At 44.9% G+C, this 12,320-nt stretch overlaps 2 protein-coding genes across 3 annotated transcripts in view; one reads left to right on the top strand and one right to left on the bottom strand.

Annotated features, from left to right (window-relative positions):
• The window catches only part of CACNA1C (calcium voltage-gated channel subunit alpha1 C), a gene marked incomplete at both ends in the record, with an annotated part of 458,232 nt that overhangs the window by 439,242 nt on the left and 6,670 nt on the right, over positions 1 to 12,320 (bottom strand). The window lies entirely within an intron of this gene.
• DCP1B (decapping mRNA 1B) overlaps positions 7,076 to 12,320 on the top strand; it is a gene marked incomplete at its 5' end in the record, with an annotated part of 40,811 nt that continues 35,566 nt past the window's right edge. The window contains 3 exons of one of the 2 annotated variants that reach the window (XM_082279809.1): positions 7,076 to 7,210; positions 8,137 to 8,177; positions 10,366 to 10,493. In XM_082279809.1, coding sequence (XP_082135935.1) covers positions 7,076 to 7,210; positions 8,137 to 8,177; positions 10,366 to 10,493 — 304 coding nt within the window. Of the gene's footprint in view, positions 7,211 to 7,590; positions 7,727 to 8,136; positions 8,178 to 10,365; positions 10,494 to 12,320 lie in introns of those variants that run through there. The other variant, XM_082279810.1, reaches the window with a different exon arrangement.

The following is a 12,320-nucleotide window of genomic DNA, read 5'->3' as shown; positions in this document are numbered from 1 at the left end:
TCATATTTTCTAGCCAAATAAAGCCAGTAACAAATAAAAATGATCACCCAAGGTGTTGTGCCAAAATATAAAGAACATGCTATTATAGTTCAGGTGATCTCACCTTAAAAGACACTTAAAATAGCTTTTAAGGCTAACTTTAACCACAGAAGGTATATTTGTGAGAGCCTTCAGCAGCTCTGCCCACCTGGAGGAGCAGAGCTGAAATAGCCATTAGCAGCACAAGAATTTCCCCACAGCAATATCCAGGGGCAGCCATCAAAAATACAAAAGCAATGGGGGAATATTTACGACAGAAACTTCCCTTTATTTGCTTGGTTGCTTTAACTTTAGGGATCCTTCCTTATATCATCATTTATCTGCTCTCTGAAATTCAGTATTGTTACTCTTCATTCGCTTATGTCTAAAGCCATGAAATGCTGTGTCAGCCTTTAACACCAACGTTCTTCATTTCAAAAACAAACAAACACGACAGCAAAACCCAAGAAGAGGCTTCTGTCGCTTGAGAAGGAAATAATGCAAATTCTCTTAATAAAGTAACACTGTGACAGCTAAAAGCATGAAGTTATTCAGACTTTCTCCTTCCACTTCCTCAATTAGCTCAAACAAAAGCTGGTGGGAACATTTAGAACTCATAACAAGATATTTTGGCACCACAGGCACAGCTCCCCAGCACCACTAGACTCTCTGCAGCAGCAACAGTGGCTCTGTGATGACTCCATTCCCTTCACAGGGCAAGAGCTGCTATGCCAGGTGAGGTGTAAAAATGAGGTCCTGACTTAATGTAATTATCTGATGGAACTTTCCATACTAGGAATTAATTAAATGGGGCCATCTTCTCTGGAACTGGTTGGAAAACACCTCTTTTAGAGCAACAGGTGTTTGATTCTGCCAAATTAAATGGTGATTAGCAGGGAGATGTGGTTGGAAAGGTATTATCTTAGGGAAGATAAAATTGCTACTGAATCTTATTAACCTGTGGGAAATAGCAGGACTGCCTGATCCTCTTCAATATTTTGGTGGCTTGTCTAGCCAAACATCTGAGCAAAGAATGAAACTGATGGCTCCAAACAGTTTATGTCAGTTTGTCAGGACAGCAATAAAGTAATGGCTATCAATAATTTTTAATGAACTTCAGCCCATACAGTTGTGGTAACAAAATCACAGAAAAAGATCACACACTGGCTCCGAATGGCTGCCTTCTCATGATAAAATCTAGTGTCAAATTTTAACTGTGATTAAAGTGGTATGGGGGTGGAAGTAAAGGAATTTGCAAAGTTAAACCTTACGAGAAACGCTGCTGAAGTCAGTGTATTCTGTTGCATTAAATAAATAAAGGAGGAGGAAAAAGCCTTCTGTAAGTTCTGACAGTATTTCTTCTTTGCTATAGCAGGAAAATCAGCAATATATGTGTGGAACATTATCAGCATTCGAGAGAGACTGGAGGATGAAATCTAGACTTTTATTAAGAGATCTGACGGAATCATACTCACAAATGTATAGCTGTAGAAGTCAGGCAAATTTGGGGGATAAAGGCAACACAACCAGAAAAATATTCCACACACAAAACATTCCACATATCTTCTTTAGGTTTATCATATTCTCATTTCTGGTCATCAAAAGATAAGACACTGAAATTACATAGTTGCTTAAAACATTGAAAATCTCACATTCATAATTTTTTTTACTGATTAAATGTACACAAGGAAGACTTTTTCTTTTCCTGAATAACACTACAATTCAGTGCAGTTCGATTGGTATAGACTCTCCCTTCCTCCACCTGAAATAAGTCTTTTCCTGGTGTTAAACTTGCTTTTCCAGCTTGGACTGTGCTCTCTGAAAAGTGACTGAAGGTAAATCTGAAAGAATTTTTCACTCCACAAGTATAAGATGTAGACAGGAATTTAGAAAGAAAAAAATGTAGCTCTACTAATGATTGTAGGTAACTCTCCTCTAGTTCTCCTCAAGCTAGACCACGGGCAAGAACTAGGCCTATAAAAAAGGTAAAAGCTCAGTACCTTGCAAATAAATGTATAGCAAAAGAGGAAGTAAAGAGATATATTTTGCTAAATTATTCTGATAGTAAGTCAGTCAAAGAGAAAAAAGTCCTTTGGTAAAAACCTAGGCTCTTACATGCAGGAAAATGCAACCCTCAACTGAAAATCATAGTAAATTACAGTTAATTATTATGTGTAATATCAGCATTCCAAATCCAACAATGCCAAAGAACACTATCCCATTCCTGGGTGGACTAGCATTTGCAGAAATTCTCAAAACAGTCTCATAAACTTCACCAGGGAGCCACATTGCAGACAAGCACGTGCCTGCTAAGAACCCAGTGTGCCGGGGTTTATCTGGGGGCAGGGGGGAGCTGTTTAGAATCGGAATGAAAGCAGCCAGATTTAGCTCTAGTGCAGAGAGAGAGTATTTTAATAACAGCAGCAGATGAAACTATAATGGTCTGACCCTACACTCATGAAGGAGCCTTCAGCAAGCAATAAATTCCTAATGAAAAGACTCAAATTGTTTTAACCATTAGGGCTGCAGTTAAGAAGTGGTCTCAGAGAGTGACGGAGACTTTGAACTTTTGAGCATGAGGAAAGTATTCCAGTGCAATCTACTGAAAGCCTTTATAAATGTGGCCTGAAAAGACCACGTATTTCAGTTGAGCCTGGGAAGGGATGCAGCCACACTCCAGCTCAAAGCACAGGGCTCTGGTTCCCAAAGGGGGAGAGGCGCCCTGCTGCAGCACTGAAGGCACACGCCCAGGAATACGTGGAGCACGGATAACCAAGCCTTGTTGGATCATCCTGGCTCCACCAGAGCAACCTGCTGCTCCCAGGAAACCAGCGTGCTGGAAGGCATCACACAAACGTGTTTCAGTGGCCCTGCATGAGTAAGGGGAACTTATTAGTGCTGCCTCAGCAAGCTCTCCTCTAGCAGGGGCAGCAGTGGTGCTACCAGGCAGAGTGAGAAGAAAATGATGGCAGCCTTTGGGAAGGAATGAAAATGAAGAGGCAACTATCATGCAATAACAACTCCAAAGGGGCTGGGGAAGAGGAAGTGAGGCAAATGAGGTGCTCAACACTACACTGGCTCAAGATTGCTGCTGTTTATCAGAAACAGGTGCAGCTCAGAGAAAGAAGCGAATGTGGGCAGGTAGGCAGGCAGCCGGGGAGGCTGTGAGCTCAGCAGTGCTGCAAACACTTGTTCCTCACACAGTTCACTTCCACCATCTGTCTGGTTCACACTGAGGCCACGGACACACCTGTGCCAGGCCAGAAGCAAGGTGCCAGCACGGCAGGACTGAACGCCTGGGACCTGGGGCAGGGTTGGCACACGCTCAGCAGTGCCACCAAATACATCCACAGAGAAGCACACGCTCAGTGCCAATGATTTGCTGGAGCAAGCATGCCTGAATCTTTAGAAGTGTCACAGATTCTTGACTGTGAAGGTTCAACAACTGCTGGAACAACCCTCATGAAAAGGTTCGGCCTAAGCATCTCCACATTTGTTTTAAAGGAGACCTTCCAAATGTCGTGCTGCATGGATTTCACCTTAAATTGGTGTGAATATTACCTACACAAAATCCTCTTCATACCATATCAAAAGCAAGATGTGGTTGGGGTTTTTTTAACAGAACACTATCCAGGTAGGTAGAAGACAAAAAAGTGACATTCTAATTATATACTTCATGGAATTATGACATTTTGAAAGCTAGAAAATTACTTTGTTTCATAAACAAAATTACAGCAAAGTCACTCTGACTCGATTTTATAGTTATTATGAACTACCGGATTACTGACTGTGAGAGAAAGAACCATAGTTTAAAGAATCAATGTTTTTAAGCTGTGACATTTTTGCTGAAACATCCTTAAGTTTTTAGACACAGTGAGAATTCACAGTGTTTCTCTTTTTGACAGCATCCTGTTTCATTGGAAAAGTTTTAGTCTACTCTCAAGTGATCCCATAAAGCAGGGCAGAATTAATGGCTTTATTAAGTATATTTACTTCAGGCTAAATGGAAGGAGCAATTACATCCCACTTATGCAGGAAAACAGCTGGAACCAGCTGAAGGTACCTCAGGGTGCAACAGAAAATATAAAAAGGCCTGATCAGAAGCTTGACAGGTTTGCTGACTCAAAACACCATGTCTGTCCAGCTGTGTGAGAAAGGGGCACAGGGACCTGGGAGGGAGGTGGTAAAAAGCAGCTACAAACAGGGCACCAGAAACACGCAGGCAAAATATCTGACAGGTCTGCTTCAAGATATTTAACCTCACAGCTGAATTTTCTTCCAGGGACCTCAAGGAAACAGGATGCTCTACAGCCTTCCTACAGCAAGAGAAGGACACAGGAGATAACCTGGAGCCAGTCAGCCTCTCTAACAAAACAGATGTGCAAGGCTTCCAGTATTGCTTACTGCTTGGCCTGGCAAAAGAGGCAACAACAGAAACAAGGTAAGTTGTGACAACCAAAAGGCACCTTATTTCTGCCTCAAACATTTTTTTTCAGGCCTGCAATATACCTTCTATAATCTATATACTGCTTTCTCCTACACAGTAACAGTAACTTTTTAAATTCAAATAAATAGCCTTTCAAACACAATTTCTGCAGCACACTCTTCCTTATGGGACCTTTTCAGTGTGCACCCCACCCAACCATCACCAAAAAAAAAAAAAAAGAAAAAAAAAGAAAGAGAAAGCAGGGCACTTCTTTAAAGTATTATTGTTGGAGGCAGGGAAAGCATCTGTGAAGGAAAAGTCCAGTACTGGGACTCTCAGAGTTTCACACTTCTAAGCCTTGGTGACAAGTTTGAACTTTGTGTAAGCAGGAGAATTGCTAAAGAATTGAAGATGATGGTAAACAGAAGCCCCAGCACGTGAGAAGGAATGTGCTTAAGGGTGCCTGGAAACTGTGAATTGAGAACTATTTAATCAGCAAAAAGAAATTAATGTGCATCTGTTAACTACTTAAGCAACAGCTGACTTATCTTTCCTACTTACTACTTTTCCTCTTTTTTTTTTTTTTGCCTTTCTACTCTGATCATGTCCAGACCAAGGACAGCAGTTTTCCTTGTCCACCATGAGCCCATGTATCTTCCTTGCTGTTACCGGATCTGCAGGTCAGCCAGAGCTTGGCAGTGGAACTGCTGAGAGCCATTTTCCTACCACAAGTATCACAAAAACACTTACAAAATTCTAAACTCTAAAGCTGTGTTTCATCACAGCCCCAAATGAAACAAGGTGGCTTTAGACAAGGAGGGAGAGTGAGACAGATTATAACTAGAGTATGCTCAGATGTTTCCTCTCCTAATACATGTTTGCAGAGCAAGCTGTAGGTCCTCATTCTCAGTGATGAAATTTTTAGTGTCCTTCTGAGATACAATAAAACCTACACAGTCTCTCCTAAGTCCCAAAACCCAGCCTTTCTTTCTGTCCTTTTTGACAACATGGCCATTCCTAACCCCGCTCAAGAGACTCACTGTCCCTACATTTAATGCTATGAATTCCCAGCTTGCTGTCCCTCAGTTCTCTCCTCTCCCCACTTCACACTGTGGCAGTCTTTTCCCTAGGCTTGCCCATTTGCTCTTGGAACAGATGCTGCTGCTCACTCTATCCCACAGGCTCCATCTGGCCTGGAGTGAGAAGAAGGGAAGAAAACACTATAGCAGACCTCATCCTCTCTGTCCAGCTACTGTCCTTCTAAAAATGTTGTGTCGGGAATATCGCAAACAATTAAGACAGCATCCACTACCACCACCTTGGTTCTTCCAGGGTACCTTGCTCTCTGGAATTGAATATATCACCCTACTGCTTCCATATAGGGAAGGTGGTAACTGCCTCCAGAACTGCTACATCAGTCTGAGGTGATGAGGTTTAAAAAAATTGCTCTTGCAGGGGTTCAGGCAGGAGGGTTAAGCAAATCTTTCCAATGTAAGTATGTACTGAGCTTATCTGCATGCCACATAAAGCTCGCGTATTTGCTGTAAACTGTTGGTACCAATAGATTAATAATAAATATGTATGTCTGACGGGAAAATGTGGCAACTGAATCCTTGGTCTTGTCCATCTGTTGCTTGCTGTTTGTATAACTCCATATTATAGTATGCCTGTTTAGGTTTCAGCTGCTTGCCGCACGTATGAGTATATATATAAATACGTGTGCGTGTGTATATATATCCACACGAGGGGTGTGTGCTGGTTTAGTTTGCAGCGCTGTGTGAGTGTGTGCCAGCAAACACGGACTGCGTGTGCTCAGCGATCCCACCCCGCTCCTGGCCCGGGGCCGGGCGGAGCGCCCGGGAAGCGCACACGAGCTCCCGGCCAGCGGCGCTTACAGACACACGGGCTGGACGGGCTCGGTGCTGCTCCCCCCGGGAACACCAGAGCGCCCACACGGAGCCACGCACCTGTTCGGGCTGGGAGGGACCTGGGGGGGTCATCCCAGAGGAGGATGACCTGGAGCAGGTGGCACAGGAACGCGTCCAGGTGGGTTTGGGATGTCTCCAGAGAGACTCCATGACCACCCTGGGCAGCGTTCCAGGGCTCTGCCACCCTCAGTGTAAAGTTCTGCGTGTTGAGGTGGAACTCCTCGTGGTTTAGTTTGTGTCCGCTGCTCCTCGTCCTGTCGCTGGGCACCACTCAAGGCTGCCACTTTCCTCTTGGCACCTGCCTTGGAGATATTTACATGTACTGATGAGATCCCCCTTCGCCTTCTCTCTCCTGGACTAGACTCCTAAAGGATGAGTCCAGCCGGAGCAGGAGCGGGAGCACCGCAGCCCTCCCAGCAGGACAGGGAGCCACCAGCAGCCACCAGCCTCAGCCCGGCACACGGCGTCGTGTGAGGGACGGTGTGTGCCTGCACGCTGTGTCCAGCTGCGGGCTCCCCACTCCCAGTGCCCCCGCGTCCCTCCGTCCGTCCGTCCGTCCGTCCGTCCCCGGCCCGCCCCTCGCCACCGCCCGCCATCCCGCGCGGCCGGCGCTCGGCGCTCGATTGCGGCGGCTGCTCTCGGGCGGGAGCCGGCGCGGCGCGGCTCGGCGGTGGATTGGTCGGGGCTGCGCGGCGGGCGCAAGATGGCGGCGGCGCTGGGCCGGGGGCTGGACATCAGCCTGGCGGCGCTGCGGCAGCACGACCCCTACATCAGCGGCATCGTGGACGTGGCCAGCCAGGTGGCGCTCTACACCTTCGGGCACCGCGCCAGCCAGTGGGTACGTGCGCGCGCCGCCCCGCCCCGCCCCCCGCGCGCGCCGGGGGCGGGGCCTCGCGGGACACGCCCCCCCGCCGCAGGCCCCGCCCCCCGCCGTGGGCGAGGTGTGAGGGTGGGGAGCGGGAGGGGCTCCCCGGTGCAGCCGCTTTGGGCCCGCTGAGCGGCCCCGCGGTGCTCGGGAAGGCTCTGGGGGGGCTGCAGCGTGGAGGAGCTGTGCCGCGTGCAGCAGGGGCTGTGGAGGCTGGGGTTTAACCTCGGGTCACGGACGCCTGGGGTTTAATCTAGGATTATGGAGGCTGGAGTTTAGTGCGAGCCCGTGGAGGGTTGTGGAGGCTGGAGTTTAGCCCAGGTCTCGTTTTTAAGCGAGGCCATGGGAGACTGGGGTGCACCAGGGGAGTGGTGGAGTCAGCAGTGCTAACAGCGCTGGTGTAAGATGCACGAATGGAATATCCATGGGGAAGCTTTGGCTAATAGAACATTCAGGCTCGTTGCAGGTGGTTCTTGGCTTGTTGTAATGGTGAGACTCAGGTCCTGTATTTGAAGAACCTGCCCAGTCTGCCTTCTGTGTTGTTTTCCCCCATTTCTGTCCCAAACATTCTGTTCCAAAGCAGGTGTCCTTTGGAAAGTCCTCTCTCTCCCTCTTGCCTGTGTGTTGTGCTCATGTGTAGCCTAGAATTAACCCAGTGCAATGGTGGTGCGCCTTTAGCATTTTCATACCTTACCTCGGAACCTGGGTCAGCTGCATGGTGACCTGTGCTAGCTCCAGCCTCTCCCCACCAGCCCATGAAGCTGGGTTTAGTTATTTTTTCCTGGCTTGGGTGAGACAGGTGTAACTGATGGTACTGGTAAAACAGAGGAAAGGGGGCTCACTGATGGTGAGCAAAACACTGCCCTGTCTTCAACTTCTTTAATGTTCCATTTCTGCAGGAGAAGACAGATGTGGAGGGAACGCTGTTTGTTTACACGAGGTGAGGAGGCTACATTTTAACCTAACGGGTGAAACCTGTGGATATGGAAAAGCTGGCTGGAATGAAGTAAAATGCTCCCCCTTGCTCAAGGGTGAAAAGAAACTGAAACTAGCAGAAACGAAAGGAAAGTGGGGAAGAAAACACTCTGACGGAGACATTACCTTGTATTTTGATAGGACTTCCAAAAGTGATTTAAATCTCGGTATGGGTAAACTGTAGGAATTTTTTGTGTCAATTTAAATAAGATTTGCAGTTTAAAAGTGTCTGAACAAAAAGGAGTGAAATAAATAATGATATTGCTTAAAGGAAGGGAATGGCAGAGCTTTTGAAATATTGTGTTCCCTACTTGGGGAACTTTCATACTACCTGTGTCTATTCATTTTTCGTGCATAATACATCCAACATTTTGGGTGATTTTAATCCTTTCTTTTAGCAGCAACTCTGGTTGTGGCTTTCAGAGCATCATTTTTTACGGCATTTGGAAAAATGCATATAATGTTTGTTCTGTTGCAAAGCCTGCCTCATGCTGGGGTTTCCATGCTGGTGCCCCAGCATTTCTCTGTGACTGTTGTTAAAATCAGAAAGTTACACAGTCAGCAGGTCTTGCAGTAGCTGCTGGGGTGTAAGGCCAAAGCAGAAAGTTACTTTTTCAACTTTTATGTCAAAGAGGATCCGGTAGGAGAGCTGAGAAAGCAAGAGATGGTTTTGAGAAGACGAGAGGGGTGCGTGTGAGGTGACAGAGAGGCCCAAGAGCCTGTCAGCTTTGTGGGAAGTGGGAATGCTGGTTCCAGTCTTTCCGGCTCTCTTGTACCAGCAGTGACAATGGTCATCAGTAACTTTTCTAAGCTGCTCTCAGGTGAGTGGAGATCAGATGCTGTTAAAATTACCACCACGAGAGGAAAGAAGCAGCCCTTTGTTGTGGTGGCAGTAGGTGGATGTGGCGACTTGTGTGCTGCAAAGCAGAAGCAGTGTTTCCTGGTATGTTGGTTTCAAAGCTCCAGAACTGACAACATGAAACCTGCTACTTCTGGTATTTGTTACCTTTCACTGTTCTTTTTGTTGCCTGAGGAAGTTTCCATTTAGGGCAGAGGTTACTGCCTGGCTGCCCTTTAGGCAGCAGTATGGAACAGGTTGTGAACTGAGAGTAACATCATCATCAGTTTTAACTTTAATTTTCTGTGACTTCTGCAGAAAAGACATTGCCAACAGACATTTTGGAGACCACTGGTGTTGCCTTTGTTGCTTCTCATTACTATAGTCACAATGTAAAATGACATTACTTAGGCTAGCTTATTTACTGCCCAGCTCATCTTTGTGAGTTCTGAGGAGCAGTTAAAAAGCCAGACTTCCAGCTGGGTTACTACCAGTGGAAGTGGACTGTTTGTTTGTTTTAAGTGAAATACTGACCCTTGCAAACAAGGATTCTTGTCAAAAAATTCCCTTTCGTTTATTTTTTGGTTGACACCAATCCTGTGATACAGTTTCCTGTGTTTTGGTTCCATAGAGAAATCCACACACCAGCAATTAAGCAGAGATGGCACTTTCCCCCAGTATTTAGCCATCTTATTTTCCTTTGTTGCCAAACTTGGTTTGAAAGGAGTATTTCCTGTCAGGATCATGATAAGTTTCACAGTTCACTTTTATCTAAGAGACTTGACACGTAATCCCCATGAATGAGCATAATGATTTAGAGTCATAGAGTGGTTTAGGTTCATCCTTTATCAGGGATCCTTCATGGCTGGGGGAGGATTCACAGCTGCTCTGGGGCAGCCTGTTTCAGTTCCTCACATGGTCACTTTTGTCCTTATGCTTTAGGTGGTACAGAACATTCTCTCTTTGACTGTTAGTATCTGCAGTTGTTAACCTGGGTGCTGAAAAGTTTGCTTGCTCTGACTTGTTTTATTTGCTGCCTTCTAGTCCAGTGAGGAACTATAGGGCAGATGGTGGCATTGGATCATGTGATGCTGAGGGTCTGTTTATTCCTCATGTATCACGTAGGGCTTTGTCATAATTAAAAGGATTAACGAAACTGCAAGAGTCAGTTGTTATTTCCTTGGCAACAAAACTAGATTTTTGTAGCATCTCCTAGAAATAAATAAGTAATGAATTTGGAGCACTACACAGCAAAGAAATTCTCATTATTTCCTTTTTCCTCGACTCGATGGGATTTCTACTTGTTCCTTTTCAGATCGGCTTCTCCAAGGCATGGTTTCACAATCATGAACAGACTGAGCATGGAAAATCGAACAGAACCTATTACTAAAGACCTCGATTTCCAGCTGCAGGACCCCTTCCTACTCTACAGAAATGCCAGGTGTAAGTATGTGACACGTTGGGTTAAATGCTGGAGTCGGGTTCCCTTCAGTCTGTTCTTGGTTAAGGTAGTCCAAGTGCTTAGACTGCAGCTTCCACGGGCTGAAATTGAAGGAATGCATTTTGCTTTTTTGGTGTGCTGAGAGAGAAGAATTGCTCAGTGCTCCCTAAAATGCCACTCTGCTAAAGAAAGTGTTAGAATGAGCTTAGGAGTAATCTCCTCATTCCACTGACAAATTTGGATCCTTATGGTTGCATGTCTGTGATGGGCTGCGAGAGACAGAGAAAGTCTCTGTGTGTGCGTGTGTTTTCTGAATATACCCCAGTCGGTGCTGGGAAGTCTCAGTGTAATATTTGTAGTCTTGATTTTCTGCATAAAAATAGACAAATGCAGCCAATCCAAACCCTGTGTTCTGCTTCAGCTCCAAAATACTGTTCTTGGAGCACTCTGGAAGGCAGGTTGCTTCTCAACTATTAGGCGTAACTCTTGACAACATAATGCTGAGTCTAATTTAAACCCCACTGAAAGACAAAGTTATTACTTTGGGCTTTCTGTTTATATTGCATGATTATCTTTGCACAAGAATTAGCAAGTGTCAGGCAAGCTCAGAAATGAGTGGAAGATGTGAGGAAGCTCACTTGTGCATGCAGATCCGCACACAGACTGTTACAATGTGCAGGGAGCAGTTGTAAATCCACAGTTCGTAGCTGTGCTTGAAGCAGAGCTGTAGCACATGATCTGGGCTTTGTCCTTTATGCATAAAATCAGATTGCACAAGTGGTTTATGTGAACTGTGACGTTCAAGTGTTCCCTCTGGGTGAAGGAAAGGCAAAAGCAATCTGTGGCTTGCAAAGCAGCCCAATTTGATAATCAGCTAGACCTTTTTATTTCATAAACTAATTTGGAGTTGGAAAATATTTCAAGAGGGAATCCTGTTGTTCACACACACTGTGTGGTAGAAACAATAGAGAAAGAACATTCTAAATAGCCTAAATGAAACTGCTATTTTTGAGAGTATTTGCTAGGTTGACAAAGAATTGGAATTCAGAAAGAAACTGAAAAGATTCGCAGACATATCCAGGCTAACCTAGACTGGACCAGCCATTAGGATTTGAAGTACTATGACACCTCTTTATTCCCTCTGATTTGGAGGAGTTTTTCTTACGTAGGTGTAATCTTGTTTAATCTCGTTTTGAAACTCCATAGGAGTTTATTTATGTATATGCTAATATCTACCTTTTGAAACCTGATCTCTTAATTTTTCATTTTTGTTGAGACAAGTGGTATAATGAGTAATTAGAAATTGTCATAATTCTGTAGGGACAGAAAATAAGTGTTTATGTGCAGTAATCACAGTTTATGTGTAGTAATCTATTTTTTTTTACTAGCAGAAAAATCAGGGGTTGAGGGATGTAAGCTGTCTTTTCACTAAGAGATGTCAAAATTTTAGATTTGTGGGGTCTCAAATATAAGAAGTAGCCTGTGCTTCTGAGCAGGATGCCTGGGTCTGTGGATCTGATTTTTACCAGGGTTAGCTGTTTGATCTAACCTAGGTAAATCTATACCTCTTAATTGAATCGAGAATTTGGTTGTTTGAGAGAAGATTCATGTTTGTTTTACTAAAAAAGCCCTATAAAATCTGTCAGTGTCAGGTGAGTTCTGGTATATGTTACCCCTAGCTGTTTATCTTCCTAAAATAATCTTACAAAGGTTTAATTATTATTTCTTCAAGAAAACTGAAGGTTTGATACTTCAAAGGAAAAACTGTTGTCTTCTCAGATTTTCATGAGGACATCTGTTTCCAGAGCAAATTGGAAGACAAGTTATTT

This window comes from Coloeus monedula (assembly GCF_965178545.1).
Source record: "Coloeus monedula genome assembly, chromosome: 4".
Lineage (NCBI taxonomy): Eukaryota > Metazoa > Chordata > Aves > Passeriformes > Corvidae > Coloeus > Coloeus monedula.
The sequence above is the reverse complement of the archived record's forward strand: the minus strand, read 5'-3'. Positions and strand labels throughout refer to the sequence as shown.